Below are 10516 nucleotides of genomic sequence, written 5' to 3' on the forward strand. Positions count from 1 at the left end.
ACAGGATCTGCCTCCGCTGCGTTGGCCAATGGCCAATCGACACCCACGTCTGGTCCCCCGCCCACGAGAGAGGATCAGGGACAGTCCCCGTCGCCTAGCGCCCGAGACAAAAGCTGCGGCCACGCCTTTCCCTCCGCAACCTCCCCGATCGAGAATGGGGATCGGAGCGCCACAACGGCCGTAGAGCTCTGTGACAGCGAAGTGCCTGATTCCATGCTGGGAGAGGACGACGTTGGTCCTGGGATGGATCGCCTGCCGGCTCCTGGCGACGCTACCCCCACCACGGCGCCCGCCACCCACTTGGCCGTCGCCGACCGCCGCCGCCGACGCATGAGGGTTGTGCACCTCAAACAGCACGAGTTTTCCCGCCACCGACGTAGCAGACGCAGATGCAACGGTTACTCCCCCGAGGATGATTCTACAGCGGCCCACGGCCCATGTATGCCCCAGTGCACCACGCGGAGAGCCAAGTCCAACACCCGGCCAGCCACAGCCCAGTGCAGTGCCATCCACGGCCCGCAACCCATCTCGTTTCGCAACTCCGCCGATCACGCTGCGCCACCGTGGCCGTGCCACACCCCGCTCCTGGACCTTGGGGGAATTTCTCGCTGAGGCCACCAAAAACCTCACCGCCGCCCTCCCTACCCCTGGTCGACGCTCACGGAGGCTGCCGCTGAACTTCTCGCCGCGTCGGGGCAGGTCTGCGACATCTGCTCGCGCTAAGAACGCAGCGCCACCCACTGCGGAACGACGCGCCCAGGTCCAGCTCCTCCGCACCCTGGGGATCATCGGAGCCAACCAGAAGATCACCGCCGCTGAGCTCAAAGCTTACGATGGCCTCTTCGCCGTGCCGATCCCGTTCTCTGTCCTCGCTGCCGTCGCCGCGCTGGTTGACCGCGAGTTGCCACAGAACGTCGACGCGCCCGCGATCACTGTGCTGCCGTCGGGCAGCCCCGCTGGGGTTTAGCGTCGTTGCGCTACCTCTCCTGTCGACCTCTTCGCTTATGGAGCACGGTCTTAGGATTATTTGTTGGAACGTGCATGGGTTGAACGTGCGAGTCCGTCGCCTAGCTATTCGCACGCTGATCGACTCTTCTGGTGCCACGATTGTATGTTTCCAGGAAACAAAGATGGAGTTGATTTGCTCGCCGGTTGTGCTTGAGACACTAGGACCTGCATTCGACGAGTATGTGTACTTGCCAGCCCTTGGCACGCGTGGTGGGATCCTGCTCGCTTGGAAGAGCCAGGTTGTGACGATCACTGACCCCGAGTTCTCCACGTACACGCTCTCCGCGAGGGTGGCCGCGACTCGCGACTCCCCTGCCTGGTGGATCACGAACGTCTACGGGCCGCAAAGCGACGCCGACAAAATTGCGTTCTTGCGCGAGCTTCGCGACGTGCGTGCGGAGTGCCCCGGACCTTGGTTGCTATGTGGTGATTTCAACCTCATATACAGCGACGAGGATAAGAGCAACGACAACCTGAACCGGCGGATGATGGCCAGATTCCGACGTCTTCTCAACGACCTTGCGCTCAAAGAGCTATACCTAAATGGGCGTAGGTACACGTGGTCGAACGGCCAAACACCGCCTACGTTGGTGCTTCTGGACCGGTTCTTCTGCACCACCGATTGGGAGGATTCCCACGCCGACTGCCACCTCCGGTGCATGGCCTCTGTGGTCTCCTACCACTGCCCGCTGTTGCTCGACTGCGCTCCGCTGCCACTCGCGCGCCGCCGGTTCCGGTTCGAGGAGTTCTGGATGCGGCTGGATGGATTCCACGAGACGGTGGCGACGGCTTGGTCATCTGTGCATGATCCTGACCCGTTCCGTCGGCTAACGCTACGGTTGCAAGCCACCGCACGTGCTCCGACGAGTTGGAGCGCCAAGTCCGTGGGTGGCGTCAAGCTCAAGCTCGCGATCGCCCGGGAGCTGATTCTCAAATTCGACGCGGCGCAGGAGGATAGGGTGTTGTCTCCGCACGAGTCCTGGCTACACAAGCAGCTCAAAGTCGCGTACCTGGGATTTGCCTCGCTGGAGCGAACTATCGCCCGGCAGCGCTCCAGAATCGCTTGGCTGAAAGACGGGGACGCGAACACAGCGTTCTTCCACCGCCAGTGCAGTTACAGACGACAAGAACATGATCAGCGCGCTGCAACATGGCGACTCTCTGCTCACGGGGCAGGCTGATATGGCGGAGGCTGCGTTCGCGCACTTCGATGACATGCTGGGCACGGCTGCTATGCACGAGCACACGCTCAACCTGGAGCACCTCATTGCGCCGGATGCCGACCTGGACGACCTGGTCGCGCCCTTCTCGGCGGATGAGATTTGGGAGACGGTGAAGCAGCTGCCGGCGCACAAAGGCCCCGGCCCGGACGGATTCACCGCGGAATTCCTCCGTGCGTGTTGGAGCATCGTCAAGCACGGCATCGTCAACGTCTTCTAGCAACTCTTCGAGCTTCGTGGCCGCGGTTTCCACCGCCTCAACCAAGCGCTGTTGACCTTGCTCCCGAAGCGCGCCGACGCGAGCTCTCTCGGCGACACGCCCATCACCGATTCACCTGATCGCCAAGGTGTTCACGAAGATGCTCTCGCTTCGGTTGGCGCCTAAGCTCGGACGGCTGATCAGCGCTAATCAGAACGCGTTCATTCCGGGGCGGAGCCTGCACGATAACTTTGTGCTGGTCAAGCAGTCCGCGCGCCTGCTGCATCAGCTGCGCGCGCCGCGCATTCTGCTCAAGCTCGACCTTGCGCGCGCCTTCGACACGGTGTCCTGGGCGTTCCTGTTCGAGGTGCTGCGCGGGTATGGCTTCAGTGACCTGTTCATCGATTGGCTTGCCATCTTGCTCTCCTCTTCCAGCACAAGAGTGCTGATAAACGGAGACCCTGGACCGCCCATTTGGCACCGGCAAGGGCTACGGCAGGGCGACCCTCTATCGCCCCAGCTCTTCGTCCTCACCGTCGATGCCCTCGGACGCCTGGTTCAGCGCGCCATTGACACGGGAATCCTGCAACCACTCCATCCCCGCCACCAGATCCCAGCGTTCTCGCTCTATGCGGAGGACGTCATCTTATTCTGCCACCCTACGGTGAGCGACGTGGTCGCAATCAAGGCCATCCTGGAGCTTTTTGGTCCACGCCTCCGGGATACGGACAGTATGGCGCCGGCGATTGCGCTGCTGGGCTGCCCCGTCGTTGAGCTACCCCTCACCTACCTGGGGATTCCGCTCACGATTCGCCGCCCCACTGCCGCGCAGCTGCAGCCTCTCGTCGCTAAGATGGCGGCTGCACTGCCCACCTGGAAGGCAAAGCTCATGAACAAGGCCGGGAGGCTCGCATTCATCAAGGCTGTGCTAAGCGCGATCCCTCTCCACCAACTGTTGGTGTTGAACCCGCCGAAGAAGATCCTCAAGCAACTACAGCGGATCCAGCGCGCCTTCCTCTGGGAGGGGGGCAAAGAAGCCAATGGTGGCAGCTGCCACGTGAACTGGGATCGTGTTTGCCGACCAACCTCGCACGGTGGCCTGGGCGTGCCCGACATGGAGCGAACCGACCTCGCCCTTCGCATGCGCTGGCAGTGGCTCTCTCGCACGGACGACCAGCGTGCATGGCACGGCCTCGACCTGCACTTCCCGGCAGCAGAGCGCGCGGTCTTCTTCGCGTCAACTTCGATGGCCATCGGGAACGGGCGGACAGCCTTATTCTGGGAGGACCGGTGGATTGGGGGCGCGCCGTCAGCGAGCTTGCGCCGCAGCTGTACGATTGCGTCCCCAAGCGACGACGCAAGACCACGACAGTCGCAGCCGGGCTAGAGGCGAACAGCTGGGCCAGAGACATCCACGGTGTGCTGGGCGTGCATGAGGTCGGCCAATACCTCTGCCTCTGGCAAGCCATCGCCCACACAGAGCTTGCCACCGACAGCGATCGCCTCGTCTGGAAGTGGTCTCCAAACGGCGTCTACTCTGCGCAATCGTGTTACAGGGCCCTGTTCCATGGCTCGCTCCTTTCCCAGAGCTGCAAGCTAATTTGGAAGACTTGGGCGCCGCCGCGCGTCAAGTTTCACCATTGGCTTGCAGCACAGGACAGGTGCTGGACCGCTGACCGCCTGGCACGCCGGGGGCTACAGCACCATGCCAAGTGCGTGCTCTGTGACCAGCTACCTGAGACGATGCACCACCTCACCATGACCTGCCCCTTCTCCCGGCAAGTTTGGCATGAGGTCCTGTCCTGGCTTAGACTGCCTTGTCAAGTGCCGAGCGGCGAGGCTAGCCTCACCGACTGGTGGATCGACACACACAGAGACCTGCCGAAGCCGATGCACAAGGGGCTCGCCACCGTCACCCTGCTGACCCCCTGGATGATCTGGAAGCACGGAAATGAGTGCGTCTTCGATAGGGCGAAACCCTCCGTGCAAAGCTTGCTTGACAAGACCAAGGATGAGGCCAGGCTGTGGGTTACCGCTGGGGCCAAGGGCCTAAGGGATGTATGGCCAACAACCTGGGATGTACACTGATATGTCTTCCTCTTTTTTTTTTGGCTCGCTCGTGGCCTCTTAGGAGGCTTGTAAATCTGAACTCTACCTTTCCAATGCAATGAAACGCAATAGTCTATTGCGTTTTCTCGAAAAACATATGTAAACAAGACAATGAAAACAATCTGTGTGACTTAAGTTGTGGGGATGGAGCAGAAAAAGGGGACAGCAGAACATCAGCTAACATATGTAAACAAGATGATGAAAGAAACATACTCCAAGTTAGTATCAGTGTCTTTCCAGCATAAAGTAACTCTAGCTTAGTCCAACATTGACAGATTCCAGCAAAAAGTTACTACATTTTATCTTGAATGAAACAGTAATATGTAGTACATTGATGACAAGAAATGAAACAGTAGACAATATTATTAAGATGACAGTAATATGGAGTTCATTGATGCCTTCTTGGGTAAGTCAACAAGGTAAACACTGCAAGGGATAAACTGAAACATAGGGTAGTTCCAGCTGAGAAAGAAGATGGAATACTTGATGAAAATCAGTCGCTGTTCATGGGAAGAATATGGATGTGACTTGCGGTAGAACTGTGGGAGAAAGGCCTACTAGATTGCGCTGGCTTGCGAGTTTCACAAAGGGCTCCATGAGCAAAATTAGCATCGACTATTCCTTCTAATTATGAGCGAAATTAGCATCAACTGTTCCTTCTAATAAGTGCTCCTCTTAATTGAACACATTGCCCTCACAACTTTACTAAGTCAAGGTCATACAAATGAAGTGCATTTTAGTTACCAAAATGGAGTATATTCTGCACAAACAGTTTCTATTTCTGTGGACACATGCACACTTCGAAAAGGAGATTATTTGATCAATGAGTCACAAGAAAGCCAAACTGTTTTCATAGCAAAGACGCTAAGTTAATTGTGGAACTTCATTTAAGAGCAGTAGCGCTCACAGTTATCTAAGAATAAGCCCCTGGAGAATTCAGAAACTTGCCTTGGAGAATGGGATGGACCGTGCTAGTGCAAAGGTTCTAAGGGGCTATTCTACTGCTTAAGATAGCCTGGAGTATGCGCGAAACCTAACATATACAGCTTGCTAAGATAGCTCGGAGTTTGTATGAACCATAGGTCTCCAACGCGTGACATGTGGATCAATCACATAAAACAGATTACTGTGGTTCAGAAACAGCAAGTGTCATCACTAATATAGTTAATATAAGGAGAGTTAGTGGTGTTTTGGCACATGGGAGCATATGCTCCCTTTATTTTGAAAGCATGTTACACACATTTTGAAATTTCAAAAAAATTGAAACGAGAAATTCACACGTACATCTTCACGTGCTACGAGCTCACAAAGTCGTTTCATGAAAAATCGACTTGTCGTGTGACTTGTGTAAAAAAGACAAAATTCAATGCTAAAAACAAGGTTTTTCAGAAGATAAATTTTCTCTTTTTTACATAGACCACAAAAAATATTGGTTCCTCACGAAACTTGAGGAACGCATATATATCATGAAGATGTACATGTAGAATTTTTTCTCAAAATTTTTCGACATTTCGAAATATAATTTTTTGGTAGAGGGAGCATATGCACCCGGGAGCCGAATTGAATTTCCGGAGTTTAATATAGTTCTGAATATGCAGAGCAGTGTCAAGCTCAAAGAGCTGGCTTGGTTTAGACTCTCTACTACGATTTTTTCCCTGGAAGTATATTTAAAAAGCCATGCCAAAATGATACTAGTACATCCGTTCCAAAATAAGTGTCGCAACTTTGTCCAGATGTGGACGTATCTAAACGCATTTTAGCGTGAAAGGTCAACGCTCTTAAGCGATGTCAATCCAAGAAAGCCCTGGGATAGTTCATTTACCAAGCAAACAATCCGGATAAGCTACTAGCAGAGATGACATAGAAATTCACCTTATGCATGTGTGGGGATCCTTCCATAAGGAGAACCTCAAAGAACACATGTGATCTTGACATCTTCTCTTTGTCCTCATCATCACTCCAGAAGTCCATGCTATAGTCCTCACCAAAACACCTACAGGGAATAGAAAACTGGCTGGTTCAGTCTACATCCAGAAATCAACATGATGTCAAAATTTTGCAATGGACCTAGGTGGAGTCAGGACTTTATTGGTGCATGGCTGTATGCCCGACAAGTATGTAGTATTGGATTACTTTGGTCCTCCGTGGATCTGCAACGCAGCTCCCACCGTACACGCTCCACTTGTGGTACTTCTCCCAGAGGTCCACGAGGTTGAAGTACTCGACACTGGCCATCTCGGCACGGTGCCTACAGTCGGTCAACAACCAGCCATTCATCGTCTGGAGCAAAAGGAGCAGTATATCACTCTCAGACTAAGACATGAAATATTCATAGCCTACCTAGCTACTATGAATCTAAAGAGCATCTATTAATACTAGAGCAGTTGAGCAGGAAGCAGAATTGACAATCCAAAGGTAGAAATTTATGTCAACAGCCGTCACCAGCACAGACAATTCTCAATTGGGCAGGGGGGAAAAAATAAAGTAAAGTTCGATAGTACTAGTGCTAGCAAATAAGCTCTCAAATGGAACAAGGAAAAATTATACAGGACAGCACAAGCACACACACCAGTATATCCCATCTGTTGAGGTTACAAGGAGGGACGGAAGAAAATGAGAAGGTTGTGCAGCTATGATCTATCCCAGTACCACGCAAACTCTAGCATGGGTGCGTGACTGACCAATAACACACACGACTACCAACCAAACAAGAGATTTTGTGTCACAGAAGCCATCCCTGAGTGATCCGGAAGTTCAGACAGACACAAAATATATTGCAGTCATTCTGTCGAATAACGAGTGTGCAAGAGGAGAAAAAAGGGAGGGGACTCCTTCTGCGCACGTCAACGGCGAAGACGGGGTCCTGGAGGCGGCGGCGGAGGTCCAAGGAGGCGACGAGCTTGAGGTGGAGGTCCTCGGAGGCGAGGAGCTTGAGGCGGAGGGAGAGATCTGGGACTGGAAGCGCATATATAGATGTGGAAGCTCAAATACCACCCCCCGATGCCTGGAGGCACAAGAGAAGACAGAGAAAAGCATGTGCATGGTTTAATCACACCGAGGTGAATAATTTAATCTTACCAACAATTCTAATCCTCAGGGTAAGTTGCGCTGCATAAGATTGATTTCACTCTTAACAGAAGGAGCATATGACCGTGAGAAACAGAAGTTACACATGAGCATATTACTTCACTGTTCAAGACCAGTTTAGTCGTGATTATGACTTTGTACGCACACTCTTCGTCATGGACAAGAGATCAAGGATTGGACATGAATATCACGTATATTCAGCAAGGAATCGGCTATTTTTTCCAACGGAGAAAAAGCTAATGCAATTACTATACATATATGAAAAAAGAATCTGAAAAATGATATACCTCGTAAAATTATAAACAGGAAGGAGTTAGCCAAAAAATGTCCAAATATGTGTACCTGATGCCGCGTCTTTCTCAACATTTCCTCCATCCTTGCTGGAACTGCCTTGGCCATCACTGCACCCACCGGCACCAGCTATTCCATTCCATGTTGATGATACAAAGTTAGTGATCATATTTACAGGAAAATGTAACGTGAACAAAAAAAAAATACAGTATCTAGCTGCAGCTTAACAGGACTGTCATGACAGTAGCGATGCGAAAACCTCTTTTCTCTTTCTAACAATGAAATAAGGCTGTACATAAAAACAGTTGTACAGTAAACATAACATCATGATACAAACCAATCTGATGTGGAAAAAGATGTTTCTTTGTATATGATGAACATAAACATGCCACTCTGAACTATGCATAATTTTTATCTCTGCATTTGGGAATGGGCAGTAGCTTCTTATTCTGAAATAAATATCTCTACATTCCGCACATGTGTGCACATGTTTCTGAGCTTCTTATTCATCTCTGCATTTGGAGAGAACATAAACATGTCAGCCTGAAATAAATGTTTCTTATATTCTGCACAAGAAGAAATATAGCATTTCATGGCCTGCAGGAACATGCATTTCATGTTGTGCAATTTCTATGCAAGAAAGATGAGGAAGACCAAAGAAGAAATAGATGACAAACTGAGTATGCAGCAAGCTCAATTTTGAATTAAAGAAGAAATACTAGATGACAAACTGAGTGTCAGAACGGCGGCGCCGTCAACAGGCGGTTGAGGTCGAGGTCGGGTCAGTGAAGCCGCGGCGCGAGGTCCAGGCCAGGGGGCCGTGCCGCTCCTCCACGGGGTCGAGGCGGGGCATGAGCCCCTCAGCAGCGCGCGAGGGCCAGGAAGCAGGCCGGTCTCCCCTGGGGACGAGGCGGTGCAGGAGGTCAGTGGCGCGCGTCGGCGCCGAAGCCAGCGAGGCCGCTGCAGCACGGCGGCGCCGTCGGCCGTGAGACGGCTTCCTCCGGCGGCGGCGGGGGTGGAGTGCTCAGCCGGGGCGAGGTCTTGGCGGCGGCGGCTAGGGTTTTCCCTATACAATCATTTGTGGGAAAGAAGAGAGACAAAGTCAAAGCGCACTGCGCACACACTCTTCTCCTTAATACGTAGTAGTAATAATAAAAAAAGCCAACTGAAACTGCTCACACAAGATAAACTGAAACTGGGGTCTCGGAACTCAAGGACAAGTAGAGATTGCTAGTGCTGTACTAGTAGCAGCTATTTAGACATGAGCAGCCTAGGCGGACGAGGAGGAGGCGGACGAAGAGGAGGCGGACGAGGATGAGGCGGACGACGATGAGGAGAGGGACACCGTCGCCGCCGACGAAGACTCCACGTCGCTGGAGTCGTCGTGGCGGCGATGACAGCGGCGGAGGGCGGTGATGAGCGCCGTGATGGCGGTCAGGAGGGCGGCGACGGCGGAGACGACGCTGGCGATGATGACGATGTTGCTGATGCTGCTGCTGCCGTCTGTTGTCGCCGGAGGGCACGGGTTGAACGGCGGGCAGGCCGGGCACGCTGGGCAGCGAGCCGACACGGAGACCGCCCGATCACTGACCGGAGGCTGCCGCTGGCCGTTCACACACGGCGGCTCCGGCGCGCACGGGCGACAGGGGGCGCAGGGAGAGGGCGGGCAGTCGAGGAGGGCGGCCGCGGGTGCTGCTGCTGCAGCTGCACAAAATGTACTACGATTCAGCCACAAAGCAAACACGAACTATGAATGAAACCGAATGAAACCGGGGAGGAAGAACGGGGAATGCAACTCATTACCCGCGTCGGAGTCGAGGGGAAAAGTGACGCCGGCGACGCGGACGGCCACCAGTAGGAACAGGACCGCAGCCACGAGGGCGACGGCGCTCATCTTCTTGTCCATGCCGGCGCTGTCCGTGCAGGCTCCTCTCGATCGGCTAGCTCTGCTGTGCGCTGCTTGGTCTGCTCTGCCTTGGCCCGCGCGGGGCTTTTAAGGGGAGCGCGGGGGACTGGGGTTGGGTTTGGTTAATAGCGACATGACATGGTTTGGTTAATCTGCGGTCGCCGAGTCAAGCGGGGCGGGGGTTAGTCTGCGGTCGCCGAGTTTTCTAGATTACACTTGCACAGCTTCTTCGCCAGCCGTCGCGTCCTCTAAAATGTCTCCCAAAGGTTTTTGTGTACGTCCAACATTTTTTCGTCTCTAGTCGCGCGTTCCAAAGACTTTTTTCGTCCGGCGTCTTGAGCCCGTTCCCGCTCTACAGGGGACGCTCCGGACACGCTGGACAGAGCGAGAAGCGAGGCGGGAAGTGGCGGCGCCAACGCGTCATTGACACACGGACATGTTTGGGGGCGCTCGTTTGGGGAACGCGACTGGGCAGCGACGCCCCCAAACGCGGCACGAAGAAAAACACGTCCCCCAAACGCTCGATCCAGAGCGCTTTGGGGGACGCTTTGCGAGATGCGACTGGAGATGCTGTTATCCCCCAGATTCAACGCCTTCTGCGTAGCCAACGCCCTTAACTTCATGTTCACCTCCTTCCCGGACTCCTCTGTCCGCAGCCATGGCGGAGCGGTGTTCTCCGCGTGCGCTTCCTCCCCT

The 10516-nt window shown here is 53.8% G+C and overlaps 1 protein-coding gene across 1 annotated transcript; it reads left to right on the forward strand.

The window, feature by feature from the left end:
- The first annotated feature begins 1130 nt into the window (after positions 1 to 1130).
- Positions 1131 to 2189, forward strand: LOC139835911 (uncharacterized). The gene has a single exon (XM_071825811.1). It carries the CDS (start codon positions 1131 to 1133, stop codon positions 2187 to 2189), a length of 1059 nt encoding a protein of 352 aa, XP_071681912.1.
- The last annotated feature ends 8327 nt before the right edge of the window (positions 2190 to 10516 follow it).

This window comes from Lolium perenne, chromosome 2 (assembly GCF_019359855.2).
Source record: "Lolium perenne isolate Kyuss_39 chromosome 2, Kyuss_2.0, whole genome shotgun sequence".
NCBI classification, from domain to species: domain Eukaryota; kingdom Viridiplantae; phylum Streptophyta; class Magnoliopsida; order Poales; family Poaceae; genus Lolium; species Lolium perenne.

What these genes read in the sequence shown, in the direction of transcription:
- LOC139835911 (XM_071825811.1), top strand. Translation starts at nt 1,131, where the DNA reads ATGGAGTTGATTTGCTCGCCGGTTGTGCTTGAGACACTAGGACCTGCA.